General features: G+C 25.6%; 2 protein-coding genes across 6 annotated transcripts in view; one reads left to right on the top strand and one right to left on the bottom strand.

Moving 5' to 3' along the window:
- LOC127288284 (aminopeptidase A) overlaps positions 1–17,306 on the top strand; it is a 29,058-nt gene that overhangs the window by 5,788 nt on the left and 5,964 nt on the right. For 2 of the 5 annotated variants that reach the window (XM_051315642.1, XM_051315643.1), the window contains exons 2-8: positions 1,304–1,514; positions 2,367–2,802; positions 5,181–5,328; positions 14,526–14,796; positions 14,902–15,072; positions 15,142–15,239; positions 15,327–15,461. In XM_051315642.1, the coding sequence (XP_051171599.1) occupies positions 1,325–1,514; positions 2,367–2,802; positions 5,181–5,328; positions 14,526–14,796; positions 14,902–15,072; positions 15,142–15,239; positions 15,327–15,461 (1,449 nt within the window). In that variant the 5' untranslated portion in view covers positions 1,304–1,324. Of the gene's footprint in view, positions 1–1,303; positions 1,515–2,134; positions 2,223–2,366; positions 2,803–5,180; positions 5,329–14,525; positions 14,797–14,901; positions 15,073–15,141; positions 15,240–15,326; positions 15,462–17,306 lie in introns of those variants that run through there. The other 3 variants (XM_051315647.1, XM_051315645.1, XM_051315644.1) reach the window with 3 other exon arrangements.
- The window catches only part of LOC127288297 (uncharacterized), a 164,288-nt gene continuing 163,881 nt past the window's right edge, over positions 16,900–17,306 (bottom strand). The window contains exon 6 of the mRNA XM_051315676.1: positions 16,900–17,035. The gene's annotated coding sequence lies outside the window, so the exon portion shown is untranslated. The remainder of the gene's footprint in view (positions 17,036–17,306) is intronic.

Genomic DNA, 17,306 nt, shown 5'->3' with positions numbered 1-17,306 from the left:
CCGACTTCTAGCTATTTCACTGATTCAAATTAAGAGAGTGGGTACCTCGTCAGTCCCATAAAGGTTAAACATTCAAAAAAGAAACAAATAAAAAACAGAAAATAATATTAAATAATATTAAGTAATATCAAGTGGTGTTTTCTAATTTTTGGCCTATTGGCCAAAAAAAAAAGAAATTTATATTTCTAAAACTAATATTAAATAATAATAAAATTTAATAACAATAGTAAAAAATATTAATATTAAAATTATTAAAACATATAAAAATATTATCTATCGGATTCTAAAACAAAAGAATAATATTTATTATTTATTCTTATTTTATTAATATTATTATTAAATTTTTAAGAGTAAAATATATTTTTAAATATACGATTCAGTTTTCTAAGAAACTATAATATTTTTTTCCAAATTCTCTTGCAGTTATCTCATAAGATAAATAACCATATATTTATTTGAGTCAAATAATTTTTTTTCACTGTAAGCTTTAAAGAGTAAGTCTTCAAAAATTGATAAATCCATATTTTTATTTCCATTTTTTTATTTTATTTTATCCATAACCTGAAAAATCACACATGTCACATGTGTTTTCGAAACAAACTGTTTCGAAAATGATTTTTAGTTTTAAGATTCTTTAATTTTAAGTAAAAAAATTTTAGTTTAATAAACATTAAAAATGGTTTTCAAAATTATTAAGATAAATTTTAAAATAATTATTTATACTTAAAACTTTATACATGATTCCCAATAATCTTTCGTACTTTTCTTTGCAGTTATAACCTAACAATATTTGCCAAAAATGACAAAAAAACAAAAATATTACATTACTTTAATCTAAATTATGTAAAATTATCACTACGCTTTAGTCCTTCAGTTAACCCGGTATGTATACATACAAAAAGAATTTCGAAACATCTTATTAAATGTATCTTCGAAAAAATCCAAATGTGATTCTATCGAATTACAATGATGATATTTGATGAGGACACAGAATTCTGCGTCGAAACGCGTAATGTAAATTGATGTTAAAATAAAAAGCCAATAGGCCAAAAATTAAAAAACACCACTTGATTAAAAAGAATTAAAATTATAAATCAACATGGTTATGTTTTGAAATTGAAATTTCTTATTTAATAAATTTTTTTTCTTAAATTCAATAGTGACAGATCAATTAGTACGGTCATTAATATGTAATTCATAATATATGTATATGTAATTCATTAATATGTAAAAAAGTACCCATTATTTATTATATAGACACAATCAAATGTAAATAAACTTCTTTTTTTTGTAAAATTTACAGGATTCTTAATTTATTATTAAAATGGTTGATAAAGCAGTTAATGGCGACATCTCTAGGCGAAGAGTATCATCTTATCGACAGAGAGGAGCCGGCTCTCCACTTTTAGGTTTTCTTTGTGGACTTTGTGTATTTCTCAGTCTACTTTGTTCCTGTTTAACAGCACTTGTGGTTGTTATGAGTGATAAAGCACAAGCAACAAGTTTACTTACAGGTAAATTTAAATTTATTTTATTTCATTATTTATTATCAATTTTAAAAACTATTTTCATTTTGTTTATCCCAAGACAAAGTTCATCTGACACCATATAATATATGTTTTATTTAAATTATTTAGTTTTTCTTTTTCTAATATTATTATAACAATAATGTACCAAAATAATTGTTTGTAGTGTGCAATTTTTTGTTTTTTTTATGTATATAATACCAAATATAAAAAATTACCGATGTGCGGGTTAATTATCAACAAATATCCAAGGACAAATCTCGGTTCTGTTGGGAATGTTGTGCTGACATCTAGAACATTCCGTAGAAACTAGAATTTCAATAATATTCGAAATAAATTTTTTTTATTTAAAAATCCTTCTATAGTTTACTTAAATTCAGGAAATTTTTTTTTATCTTTGCTAACATTTCTGAAAAGCCTAAACCATAATATTCAATTTCCAATTTGGATCATGCAAATCCGTTGTTTTGTTAACGAGATATAAAGTAGTTATTTACCCCGCGTTATCTCGGGTCTAACCATGGGAGGGGGGGGGGGGTTAAGAGTTTGAATTTTGTTTTAAAATTAATTCCATCATGTAGATCAGTTTTCACCTTTTTTTTTAACAGATGTTATTTCTTCGATTTTGTGCTTTGACATTTCTTAAGAAGCAGACGCCCCAAAGAATTGTTATTTCAAGTCGTTATAATTATTCAAGTAAGAAAGTATCACAATTTATATGTTTGATCAAGTTAAACAAAAATCGGAATAAAAATAATATAGTTTTATACCCCAAATATTGAATATTAAGAAAATTAATTAATTAATAAGTATATTAAAAAAAAATTATTATTATTTTAGCAGATCAAAAAAAGTTCAACATTTACACAGCAATGGCAACGGAAAAAACACCATCCGATGTACCATTTAGACTATCAAAAGAAGTAAAACCAATTCATTATGATTTATTAATGCATCCTGACTTAGAAAATGGAACATTTAAAGGCATTGTTACTATTTTAATAAATGTTTTGGATAAAAGAGGATATATTGCTATTCATCAAAAAGATCTTAATATAACAAAAACAAAATTAACACACGAGAAAGATGATGTTTATGAAATTCCAATAAAGGAAACATATACAGTGGAAAAACAAGAAGTTTTTATGATTTCCACTGAAGAAAATCTCAATCCAAATAAATATCATTTACATTTGGAATTTAATGGATTATTGAGGCCTGACAAAATTGTTGGATTTTATTCGAGCAAATATAAAGACTCTCAAGATAAGGATAGGTATCAAAATTAAATAATCTTATTTTATTTTTCGATAAAAAAAATGTGTTATTTGATAATTTAGAAATAATAGAATTCAATATATGATGTATTCCACGTCAAAGTGTAAGTCCATATGCAATTGCATCTTCGATTTTTTTGAGATTTTTTTTTTCTTTTAGTATTAATTGAGACTAGCTTCCATGAATTTTTTCAAATTTTTTTAGCAAAGCCGTTTTCGAGTTATGGAATTTTGAAAATTGGAGAATTTTCATGTCTTAATTTTTGAATGCTCATAAATTCCTTAAAAATGCATCAATTTTAAAAATCTTTTTTTTTCAAAATGTGTGTTTTTAAACGTACTTTTCAAAAAGAAATTGAATTTTTTTTTTTTAAACGATATTACTATCAAATTTTTGAGTTTTAATGATAAAAAAATCATTTTTCTCATTTGACGTACTGATCGATTTTTTTCAAAATTTTTTCAAAAAAAAACTATTTCTTTTTACGAAACTTTTAAGCCTAGTCCGATAACGGGCAAACGATTTTTACAATATTTTCAGAATTTTTCAAAAATTTTTGAATTTTGAATTTTTTAAAAATATTTTTGGTTCTTTTTTTATACTACGTACTTTTATGTATTTTTATGCGCTGATTACGAAAATTATAGTGACAATACCCAAAAATTTGATTTTTATGGTGAAAACCATAAAAAAGTCTCAAAATTTATGGTTTATTTCGTTTATTGGGTAAAATATGCAAAATTAAAAAAATGTATACGATATAAAAAATGTATTTTAATAAGATCTATAACTTTTGTTTGAAAGTTTTTCTTTAATTTTGCATATTTTACCCCATTATTGAAACAAACCATAAATTTTGGGACTTTTTATGGTTTTTACCATAAAAATCAAATGTTTGGGTATTGTCACTGTAATTTTCGTAATCAGCGCATTAAAATACATAAAAGTACGTAGTATAAAAAAAATCAAAGATATTTTTAAAAAATTCAAAAATTAAAAGACATGAAAATTCTCCAATTTTCAAAATTCCATAACTCGAAAACGGCATGTTAAGAAAATTTGAAAAAATTCATGGAAGCTAGTCTCAATTAGTACTAAAAGAAAAAAAAATTGGAGATGCAATTGCAGATGGACTTACACTTTGGCGTGGAATACATCATATGTATATATGAGGCAAAATTTCTGAAGTGATCCAATTGTCAAAATGTGAGCACTGCATTTTTTGAAAAGTCATAACTATTGTATAACAGGGTGAAAAAAATTTTGACATAGGGGAGACCGGGGCTGTTTGGCGCAGGGGTTGCTTGGCGCACTTGTGTTTATTCAAAAGTGTTAAGTTACATTAATTTTTCTCTTTATTCTGCTTAAAGTACTTGATGATCTGTAAGTTTGTACAAAATTTTATTAATATTCATTAATTATTGTGGAGTATAGATTAAAATAACTGATTTTGGCACTCCAAAGTAATTTTTTAACCTCTTCATTTTTTTGTGATATCTCTTTAAAAAATTCATTTTAGAAGAGCTCAAATATTAAGTTTTGAGCTCTATACATTTGTTAATAAGAAACAAAAAAAATTGTTTGATTTATATTAACAGTTTTTATAAAAAATTAATAAATATTTCAAAAGTACATTCGTGGTTAGGTGGGGCGGTTATCTGAAAATTTCGTTAAATATTAATAAAATGAAGTTGATTATATGAAATTTACACATTAATAAGCACCAATAACAATCCTATTCAAAAAAATTTAACCGAATAATGGTTTTTAAATATTCACAGCGTTATTATAAAAAAAATATTTTTTGGTAATTTTACGATTTCATTTAAATCAAATTTCATTTAATTTAAATGAAATTTTCTAATTTTTAAATTTAAAATAATTTTATTGTAAAATTACAGTACCTTTCGAAATCATATAGGTCAAAATTTGTTTCACCCTGTTATACAATAGTTATGATTTTTCAAAAAATCCACTGTTCTTATTTCACCAAAATTTTAATTCTTTCTCCCCTCTACAGTTTTTGATAAAAATTAATAATAATTTATGGGTGAAGTACTTACTCATTGTACTAAATGTTATGCAAATTACAGACCTGTCTAAGAAAAATTATTTTTGAATTGGATCACTTTAGAAATTTTGCCCCATATATATATATATATATAATGGAATTATATTTGTAATGAAAAATTTTGTCGGTAAAAATTATATTTCAAAATTTTATTTACAAAACTTAATTTAACATATATAATTTTGAATGTTTAATTTATTTCAATAGTTTAGTTATTTTAAAAAGTTTTGAATTATTGCGATTTAAATTTATTGGGAGAATTAAAAATTCTCAATTACATTAAACAAAACTTATATCAATTTTAGATATATTGCAACAACAAAATTTGAGCCAACTTACGCGAGAAGAGCTTTTCCTTGCTTTGATGAGCCCAGTTTCAAAGCAGAATTTACTATTAAAGTTATTCATCCATCAACTGATTGCTATGGAGCCATTTCCAATATGAATGTTGAGGTAAGACAAAATAGAGTAGAAAAATTTTTTCTTTATATTTAATCAAATTTAAAGCCTAACAGTACCGTAAAATGGGGTAAAGTTGGCGATTTTTTGAAATTTATCTTAAAAAACTATAAGAAAAACATAAAATACAACTTTAATACTTTTAATATATATAAAGTTTCACTCCTCGTCTTTAGTATCATTATATAAAAAATTTTTTTATCAGAAAAATATTTATACGCCTTTTTATTGTCGCTGACTTTTCCCTGAAATGCGGAGTAAAGTCGGCGATCATTTAAAAAATATTCATTGACAAACCAAGAATGTTAGTTTAATTAAATAAAGTCAATTTTTTGAAGTAATTGATGTAAAAAACTCAAAACGAACATCTAATAACGTTTAAATAAATATTTAATAGCATTTTCCTTTATATAAATGTCTAACCAATAGAATCTAATTTAATTCATTTTGTAGATTAGAAACAAGTAGAACAGAAAAGTAATGTAATTTTGTTTAGTTTTTTACTGTTGCCGACTTTTCTTCCGAATTCAATAATATTTGTAAATGAATGTTTTTCAAAAATTCTTGTTTATTTTATGACAATTTATCTTTTTAGTAAATCATGCCAGGGATGTTTGAAATATTTTGTTCAATCGGATTTGTCATTAAAAAAAATTTAAATAGAGCTCTAGAATCATGTTTTCAATACCATTTAGTGAAAATGTAAAATGAACATTTGTATAAAAACCACATATTTCACTAAAATTATTTACTGAATATGGGACATTCTATGGGAAATTTTCATTGAAAATTTTTTTTTGTCCGAAACATTTTTTTTTTGAAATCTATATGAAAAATAAGGAAATACGTATTTTTTTATTTTTTTATTTGATGAAAATGAAGGAAGTAATGATTTTTTGAAATTTAATGTCAACGAAGAAAGTGTGTTTTTGGAACATTTTTTAATCTATTGTACTAATAAATTAAAAATTATGCTATATATGAAATTTGTTCATTTTTTCTCAAATTTTTCAAATATGTGCTAAAAAATAACGTACATATAACAGAAGCAACAACAAAGTTGAAATTAAACTTGTAAAGTGAGTTTTCTCAAAAGAGACACTTTCGATTTTTAATTTTTTTGCATTACAATCTCTGATGACTGAAGAATTTTTTCCCCTATCTGCGAAAGTGGTATTTTTAGTTTTTAAATTACTATTTATAATTTTTTTAGTACGGCTCACAGAATTTAAGCATTTTTTCTACAAATATAACCTTTTCCATTAACATTCATTTGTTTTTTTTTTAATTTTCATAAAAACATACTAAAAATCGTTGCGTCAAGCTTAAAAATTGTAAATAGTAATTTAAAAACTAAAAGTACCACTTTCGCAGATAGGGGAAAAAATTCTGCAGTCATCAGAGATTGTAATGCAAAAAAAAATAAATTTTAAATCGAAAGTGTCTCTTTTGAGAAAACTCACATTATAAGTTTAATTTCAACTTTGTTGTTGCTTCTGTTATAGGTACGTTATTTTTGAGCACATATTTGAAAAATTTGAGAAAAAATGAACAAATTTCATATATAGCATAATTTTTAATTTATTAGTACAATAGATTAAAAAATGTTCCAAAAACACACTTTCTTCGTTGACGTTAAATTTCAAAAAATCATAACTTCCTTCATTTTCATCAAATAAAAAAATAAAAAAATACGTATTTCCTTATTTTTCATATAGATTTCAAAAAAAAAAATGTTTCGGACAAAAAAAATTTTCAATGAAAATTTCCCATAGAATGTCCCATATGAATGAAACAAATGTCAAAGTAATGTTTGACGTTCATACAAACCAAAGTAATCATAATTAAGGATTTTTTCTCAGAAAAGAGAAAAAGAAATTTTTAAAATTAATTTGTAATAGTCGCCGACGTTACCCCATTTTACGGTAATATTGGAAAATATTTTGTTTTAAGAAAAAAATCACTCTAGTGGGAATCGAACTCCAAACATAATGCACACGAGTCGGAACTCTTAACCAACAAACCAATCTGCTTTGTAGTAGTTTAATATTTTTTGCTAATTATTAATAACTGCAAGCAATCTATAAAGTTTTATATCTTGTGAATAATCTGAATTTTAAACAAGTCAGATTGGTTCAATTTTTTTTTTATAAATCCAAAATGAATTTTAATTTATTGATTTTAGCGGTGATTAAAAATATTTAATTTAAATATACGTATGTATATTGTATAGATATAGTGACAAAAATTTTAATTTTTTCAAAAAAAATTTTTTTTATTGAAAATGGTACTTGTAGTTTTACATACTTGGTTCAGAGTTCGATTATTATCAGCAAGATTTTTTTCTTAAAAGAAAAATTCTCTCAGACATTTTGAATTTTAAAAAACTAATGTCAGATTCGTAATTAGCGACTCCCAAAATCTGCGAATTACTAGTTTTCAGGCGAATGAACAGTGATAGAAAATGACAAAAATTGGTTCAAATTAACTTTTAAACCACAATTATGAAACAAATTTAAAAATTTTTGTTTCCTCTAACTCAAAAGTAAAATCTGACATTGGGCCCGAGACCCAACAGTCAAAAAAGAAGTATCACAAAATTGCGTACTTTTCCAGATATTTGCAAGTTTCCATACTTTTTCAATACCCTGTATAAACAATAATTGCAGCTAAAGGTTGTTTGTGGTCAAATAAAAACAAATTTTTTATTAAATTTGCTTTTGATTATTGTGATTGTACTTTCTTTTATTAAAAAGTTGTTTTTCGATCAATTTTCTTATTTTTTTAACCCTTAACTGGCACTATGGGTCCAGTAGACCCAAGCATTTTTTCGGGTCCAAATTAATTGAATGTGTAGCTTTTGAATATTTTTTATATTTTAATATATTACTTTGACATATTCATAGTAATTTTCTAAGTTTTTTGATGCGACTAATTCGATACAAAAGAATAAATTAACTCTTCAAATATTAATAATTATAAATTTTTAATTTGAACCTAAAAAGTCACATTTTATTCTGCAAAATAAATTCCTTCTTTTTTGCAAGTCCTGCTGTTGTTACCATTTACGTTCGAACGCTGAATTATGACAGTTAAGGGTTAAAATAATTTTATAAACAAAAAAAAAAAACATTTTTATTCTGTACCAGCGCAGATATGACAATTATATGTTTCTTGCACATCGGTTGAATACAAACTCAACCTTATTTTGATATTTATATTTCAAAAATAGTTTTAAAAAAATAAAAATGTCGGTTCGGCGTACGCGACATTTTTGCCTTGGGAAACAATTAATTCTACTTTCAAACAAATCTTTAATGACTTTTTGATTAAGAGTAAAATTGCCTAAAACTAAATGAAACACACCATGGGGTCTCTGTGACCCCCAAATGTACATTTTCAAGATATTTACAAGCCAAAATATTGTGCAATGTAGTTGGTATGTATCGGAACGTGTAGCCAGTACCTAAAACTTGTAATAGATGGCGTCAGGCTTGCCAAATTGAAAAATGTGTGAAAAATATATTGAGCAAAAGTTAAAATTTGCATTCCCACAGAAAAAAAATATTTTAAGAAATATTACTATATAATTTCAATATTCAGGTATAGAAGTACAATTAATACAATAGGGTGTCATAAATGGTTTATTATGACTAGACTTCCAGTCGACTTTATTGTTGTTATGTCCCCTTATCTCCTTATTTTTTTTTCAAAATAAGGATAATAATAATAATAATAATAATTCTTTTTTAAAAATATTTAATATAATATTTTAACATAAATTAACTTGTAGATTACAATTATGAAATTCGAAATTTTTTTTTTATTTATTTAAGGTCGAAAATTTAATATTTTAATATAATATTTTAATTTAATATTTTAATTTAATATTTTAATTTAATATTTTAATTTAATATTTTAGTATAATATTTTAATTTAATGTTTTAATTTAATATTTTAATTAAATATTTCAACACAAATTGTGCTCCCTGCTTGCTTCTGCCATCTGACGGCGACAGGACGTAACAAAACATAAACAAATACTTCAAGTAATATTACTATATTATTTTTTCAATATTCAGGTATAGAAGGACGACTAATACAATAGGGTGTCATAAATGGTTTATTATGACTAGACTTCCAGTCGACTCTATTGTTGTTATGTCCCCTTATCTCCTTGTTTTTCTTTCAAAATGAGGATAATAATAATAATAATTCTTTTTTTGAAATATTTAATATAATATTTTAACATAAATTAACTTGTAGATTACAATTATGAAATTCGAATTTTTTTTTTATTTATTTTTTTGAGGTCGAAAATTTAATATTTTAATTTAATATTTTAATATAATATTTTAATTTAATATTTTAATTTAATATTTTAATATAATATTTTAGTATAATATTTTAGTATAATATTTTAATTTAATATTTTAATTTAATATTTCAACACAAATTGTGCTCCCTGCTTGCTTCTGCCATCTGACGGCGACAGGACGTAACAAAACATAAACAAATACTTCAAGTAATATTACTGTATAATTTCAATATTCAGGTATAGAAGGACGACTAATACAATAGGATGTCATAAATGGTTTATTATGACTAGACTTTTAGCCAACTCTATTGTCGTTATGTCCCTTTATCTCCTTATTTTGCCTTTAAATATTTAATATTTTAATATAATATTTTAACAAAAATTAAATTTTAGACCACAATTATGAAATTTGAAGATTCTTGTTTTCTCTAACTCAGAATTAAATTCTGAACAGATAGTGTAATTATAAAATTAATTGCAAAAAATTTTTTTCATAAGAATAATATTTTAGCGACTTAGATTTAATATTAATCGTAAAAAATTCAATTAATTTCTGATCTAAAATGACCTTATAGTGTATTTGTTTATAAAATTTGTTTTAAAAAAAGAAAAAATATTTATCAAAAAACCAATTTTTAATAGAAAAAAGTCCAATCGTCTAAATCAAAAATAAATTTACTTAAAAAGAATTTTTTATTTGACTACAAACAGACTTAAAATGTAATTGTTGTATAATTTGTTTATAATAATTTTTAAGTGTACAAATTTTTTTCATAGTTATTTTATTCCAAAATTTTTACGGCGTCGAATCTTAAATTATCGAATTTCTATTTAGCAAAATTGTATAAAGTGGATTTTATATTATGCAAAATTTTCATATCGAAGAATTTACATTTAACTAAAATTCGATTTAAAAGAATTTCTATTTAGCAGAACTCTTATAAAGCATTTTTTCTAATACTTTTTTAAAATTTTGAATTAATATAATTTCAATTGAACGAAATTTATGTCTATAAAAATGGACAAAAAAAGAACTAAGTAGAATTTTTCTTAAATGAGAATTCTGTTAAATAAGAATTAGTTCGAATTAGAATTTTGTTTAACAGAAACTTTGTTAATTAAGAATTTTGTTAAATAGAAATTCTGTTAATTGTGGATTTATGCAATGACAATTCTGTTAAGTAAATATTTTGATAATTCAAAATTTTCTATAATAAAAATTCTGTTAAAAAAATTTGTATTTATGCAATTTTTTTGACATAAATTCCGTTAAATTGAAATTGTATTAATTTGAAATTCGATGTACTAGAAAATATGCTTTATATAATTTTACTAAATAAAAATTTGATAATTTAAGATTTGACGCTGTAAAATTTTTTTTAAATTAAATGTTGAGAATATTTATACGTTCCCAATTAGTTTATTTATTTCACTTAAATGTTTTATTTTTACGAAAGAGTATTTAATTGGTTCAAATACATATGAAATTAGTGGATAATAGACATGTAAATGATTTAATTTTATCAAAATAAATTTTATATGATCAAAATAACATTTTTTTAGTGTAATTTAGGTCAAGGAAAAGTCAGGGAATTTTTTTCCTATCAGTTTTTAGACATCCTGAAAAGTACAATCGGTTAAATCAAAAACAAATTTACTTAAAAAAAATTTTTTTATTTGATCACAGCCTGAAAATGCAATTGTTATATAATTTGTTTATAACAATTTTTAAGTGTACAATTTTTTTTCATAGTTATTTTATTCCAAAATATTATAATTCAGATGAAAAAAATAATAATATTAGGATGTTCGTTTTAGACACATTGCCCCTATTTATTTGTAATTTTGAGCTCAATCTTACAATATAAAGTCAGAATGGAATATAATATACTTTGTAATAAAATATAAAGTTTAAATTCGGGTTCCCACAGAAAAAAAATTTTAAAGTAATATTACAATATAATTTCAATATTCAGGTATAGAAGTACAATTAACACAATAGGGTGTCATAAATGGTTTATTATGATTAGACTTCCAGTCAACTCTATTGTTATGTCCCCTTATGTCCTTATTTTTCTTTTAAAATATTTAATATAATATTTTAACAAAAATTAACTTTTAGATCACAATTATGAAATTATTTTTTTTATTTATTTATTTAAGATCGAAAATTTAATATTTCAATACAAATTATGCTCCCTGCTTGCTTCTGCCATCTGACGGCGACTAGACGTAGCGAAACATAAACAAATACTTCAAGTAATATTACTATATTATTTTTTCAATATTCAGGTATAAAAGGATGACTAATACAATAGGGTATCATAAATGGTTTATTATGACTAGACTTCCAGTCGATTCTATTGTTCTTATATTCACTTCTGTCCTTATTTTTCTGTTGGATTATTTAATAAAATTTAATTTAATATTTTAACACAAATTAAATTTTAGACCAAAAATTATGAACAAAATTCAAAAATTCTTATTTCTTCTAACTCATAACTAAATTCTGAACAGATTAAAAATTCGATTAAATTCTAACCATAAATTGCGGTACAGTGTATTAGCTTATATAAATTGTTTAAAAAAATAATTTAAGTTTATCGAAGAACAGCTTTGTAATTAAAAATAAGTTCAATGGCAATAATCCAAAGCTAATTTATTCAAAAAAATTTTTTATTTGACCACAAACAACTTTAAAATGTAATTACTATTTAATTTGTTTGTAACAATTTTTCAGTTTAAAAACTTTCTTTTTAGTACTTGCCTACCCCTATAGACACTAAATATATGCAATATTGTACAAAAAAATTTAAAGTCAAAATAAACCCAAAAAGTTTATAAAATATAATAATATTTTTACAGTTTGCATTAAGAATCACTCGCATGGATTTTCAAAAATTTAAATTTTTTCAAAAAAAGAAATAAAAATATCAGTTTAAACATCCCACTTGGAAAGATTCCTCGGAAAGTGCCCCCTGGAGGTTCTATCAGAATTCCGCCGGAACTTCCAACGTAATTCCGTCGGAATTCCATCGGAGTTCCAAAGAATTTCCGATGGGATTCCGACGGAATTAGGACTCTAAAATTTTGAAAAAATCGGAATTCCGTCGGTACTCCGTCGGAATCCCATCGGAAATTCTTTGGAACTCCGATGGAATTCTGACGGAATTCCGTTGGAAGTTCCGGCGGAATTTTGATAGAACCTCCAGGGGGCACTTTCCGGGGAATCTTTCCAAGTGGGATCATTACACTCTTTTATTAAATATGTATCTTTTTTCACAATTTTAATTTTTTTCATCGTTAAATTTGTATGGGACAAACATCTATATGCTCAATTTTAGCATATTTATATACTCATTTTCATATTCTTATTTCTAATATGGAGGATATTCACATTTAAGTATATTTTAGATACTAAATGTAAGTTTTCATACTTTCATAAATCTCTATCAGTTGTTATAATTAATTCATAAATAAAATCAGTTTTTTCATGTGAATAATGAATTACTAAGTAATATTAAATGATAATAAAATTAATATTTAAATATTATTAAATATATAATATCAAGAATATGCTATTTTTAAGTATATAGATATGTGACGCTCCACGAGATAAGGGACCTATCTCCGAAATAATATTAGGCTTAGTTTTCATGTACGGTGCACGGAAAACTGAGCCTAATGTTATTTCGGGGATAGGTCGCTTCTCTCGTGGAGCGTCACATATTAAGTTCAATTATCTTTTTTTAAGTATAATTTGCATACTGTTTTCAAGTATCCATTTTTTCAGTGTGACAAAATAGTTATTTTCGTATCAAGGGCGCAAAATAGGTGATTGTGGCGCAGGCAAGGTTTTTTAAATCTCGCCTAAGCCACAATCACCTTTTGTGCCTTTGATATGAACGTAATTTTTTGTCCTACCTGGACGAAAAGTATGTCGTATGAGGGCACGACTGTTCTGAAAAGTGCAGATAAAAATACAAGAAAAAGTATAAGTTGCATAAGTGTGTGTGTGTGTGAATATAATACTGTAATATATTATAAACAGTAAAATTCCATTAGGCCTTCTTGACCACAAGAAGCGGGCGTAAAATTACTTTTACGCCCGCTTGCCTAACCCCGAGCGACAATGAGATACTTTGGGCCCGCTTTAAGTGCCCGAAATGACATACTTTTCGGGCAGGTAGGACAAAAACGTGATTTTTGGTACTTTTACCCTCACTTTTTTCAAAATGACTGCTCGATCTCTGACAATGGATAAATTTTTTTTTTTTCTTTGCAGGCTTGTAAAATTAGTCGGTTTTATTTATTATTTAAGAAAACTACTTTTTTTTTACTGTGGACCTTACGTTGGGCCGCGAAATCTTACATTGGGCTCTGTGTCCAATTTGAAAATTAGCTTCGAATTTATTTATTTGTAGAAAAATATTGGGCACTATATCTTGAATTGGGTCCAATATTTTGGGCACTTATACCACATGTTTGAACGCAGAATTTAATAGGGATAACGAATTAGTGGTCTCATTTAAGAAAACCATTTTTTGCATTGTAGGGTTCAACATTGGGCCCCAGGCCCAATTTTTTAATTTTAAAGATGTAGATTTTTTATTTCGAGCAACTTTTGTGTTGAACATTTTTTACGAAAATTCGTACTTTTCGAAACATTTGCAAGTTTCCATAATTTTTAAACACCATGTATATAAATTCAACACCTCAAGTAATTTTTATTAGTAGATTTGCTTTTTTATATTATCAACATGAATTTTCAAGGTGTTTTCTAAAAATTGAAGAAGATATAATATAAGTAGTAAGCAATAAAGTAAGTTAAATATAAATTTTTTTTATAATTTTTCTTTTCACAATTTAACAGAAATCAGAGGTGAATAAACCCTCATTGGGATTAACGACAGTAACTTTTGCAAGAAGTGTTCCAATGTCAACTTATTTGTCCTGTTTTATTGTTAGTGATTTTGTTGCACTCTCAAAAACTGCAAAACGACTTGATGGTACAACTTTTCCAATCAGTGTTTACACAACAAAAGCCAACAAGGAAAAGGGTACTTTTGCTCTTGACATTGGAGTGCAAATTATTGAATATTACATTAATCTCTTCAAAGTTGATTATCCTCTACCAAAAATGGGTATGTAATAATTAATTATTTCAAAATATTTTTTTTTATAAATTTAATAAAAGTATATTTCCAAATTTTTTTGAAGTTCATTTAAAAGTAAAAAATTATTTATAGATATGGCAGCAATTCCTGATTTTGTGTCAGGTGCCATGGAAAATTGGGGCCTTGTAACATACAGAGAAGCAAGACTTTTAGTTGATGATAAAATAAGTTCTTCAGCAAATAAAGAAGGTGTTGTTTCAGTGATTGCTCATGAATTTGCTCATATGTGGTTTGGAAATTTAGGTAAGATTCACTTTTTCCTCTTATATTATTTTAAAAATCTTAAAAAAAAATTCATTTTTAAATATACAGTGACGATGGCTTGGTGGAATGATTTATGGTTAAACGAAGGATTCGCAACTTATATGAGTTATAAAAGTTCAGATGCCATTCTTCCGGATTGGGGATTGGTTTGTAATTTTTTTAATTTGAAATTTAAATTAAATTCCCATTATAAATGATTTATTTATTAAAATTTTATTATAAACAATTTTCAGATGGATCATTTTCTTACTGAACAGTTGCATGTAGCTTTTCAAACTGATGCAAAACTCAGTTCCCATCCGATTGTTCAAACTGTCTCAAATTCTGATGACATAACAGCAATTTTCGACGTGATATCATACAATAAGGTAAGGATGTTTAATCAGTTACTTATATTTATTTATTTACACTTGTCTTTAAATTTTTGTTGAAATTATTGAATAAGAGAGAAAGGTCCATCTTCTTTGTAGCTCGTGCTGCTACCACCGTTGTGTGGATGTCGTTCGAATTAAGGGGGGGGAACCACATTAGGACTCTGTTTTTTTAACAGTACACAAAAAATTTAAATTGACTAGATTTGCATGAAAATGATTCCTTTAGGGTTTTTGAGGTCGCTTAATCCAAATTTGAAGTCAGATTTAAAAAATTCAAAATGGCGGACCCAAGATGGCGGAAAAAATTTAAAGTTGATTCGATTCGTTCAAAATTTGATATTCGGGGATTTTTGGGATCGCTGAATCCAGCGAATTCTGATTCAGCGATTCAAAAAACTCTTAAGTATCGAATTTTGAACGAATCGAATCAATTAAAAAAATTTCGCCATATTAGGTGGACATATTGGGTTCGCCATTTTGAATTTTGGATATACTTCCGAAGTAGGGGTACCTCCGATTTTAATAAAACTTGGTATACTAACGTATTTTGGTACGCTGATTACGAAAATGATAGTGAAAATTGGCGCAAATTTGATTATCATGGTAAAAACCATAAAAAACACCATAAAATCATGGTTTTTTACGATTATCTCGTAAAAAACAAAAAATTTCGAAAAAAGTTTTAGACAAAAGTTGTAGATCTCAAAAAAACACACATTTTATGTTTTATGCATTTTTTACCAAAAGTCATTATTTTTCGAGAAAAATGGTCCAAAAGTAATTTGCGGAAATTGTGGGGTGGAGTCTGCAGCAGCGGTAAATGCAAAATATAGTAAACACGGCCTTCGGCCGCGTAAGGTACTGCTCGCTTCTCTTTTTAAGAAATCTTGGCTAGAGGGGGTAGATATGGCCGAAAGTATTTTGCGGAATTCTTTGGATCCTGAGTAATGGTGAATATGATACTATATACGAGTCAAATAATATGTCTAACCATGACTGCTGTATATGTTTTCATTATCATGGTGTTTTTCGTAATCGTAATAATCGTAAAAACCATGATTTTATGGTGTTTTTTATGGTTTTTACCATGATAATCAAATTTGCGCCAATTTTTACTATTATTTTCGTAATTTTTAAAATCTGACATCAAATTTGGATTTAGCGACTCAAAAAACCCCCGAGTACCAAATTTTGAACGAATTGAATCAACTTTAAATTTTTTCCGCCATATTGGATCTGCCATTTTGAATTTTTTAAATTTGACCATAAATTTAGATTCAACGACCTCAGAAACTTTTAATACGATGATATGATATTTTTTGGAAACTTTTTTTTTGGGCCGTTTTGGGCCCACAAACGATTTCTCTATTAGTCTGCAAAGTGGTTAAAGGGATAAAATTTTTTAAATGAAATGCAAGAATGACATTATGTTGCACATATATTTAACTGTGTCTCACAATTTTTTTAATCATTTTTATTAAAAACATTCCAAGTTAACGGCCATTAAACATGGAGCTACACCGTCTGAGTTTATAATTGCTGTGCAAGATGGAGACCACAAATTTGATCTAAAAGAAAAAATTGAAGGTTATTCACATTTTATAGAGTAGAACGAGGTGAAAAAGCCATTTGGGGTTTAAATTAAATAAATAGTTTTATTGAATAGTTTTATCAGGCATTTAGAATATAAATTAAATTAGGTAATTTTGGTTAACTTTCCGAACATATTACGACTCGTTCAAGTTCAATTTTGAGATTTATTATAGCTTTTTGTAAAAAAGCCAAATACTTGTAGGAAAAAAGCCACTCTTAATAGTATGTAATATTCATTTGTTCTCT

This window comes from Leptopilina boulardi, unplaced genomic scaffold (assembly GCF_019393585.1).
Source record: "Leptopilina boulardi isolate dan_hultmark-lab unplaced genomic scaffold, ZJU_Lbou_2.1 LbouV2_384, whole genome shotgun sequence".
NCBI lineage: Eukaryota > Metazoa > Arthropoda > Insecta > Hymenoptera > Figitidae > Leptopilina > Leptopilina boulardi.
Note: the sequence above shows the minus strand (reverse complement) of the source record. Positions and strands in the feature narration are given on the sequence as shown.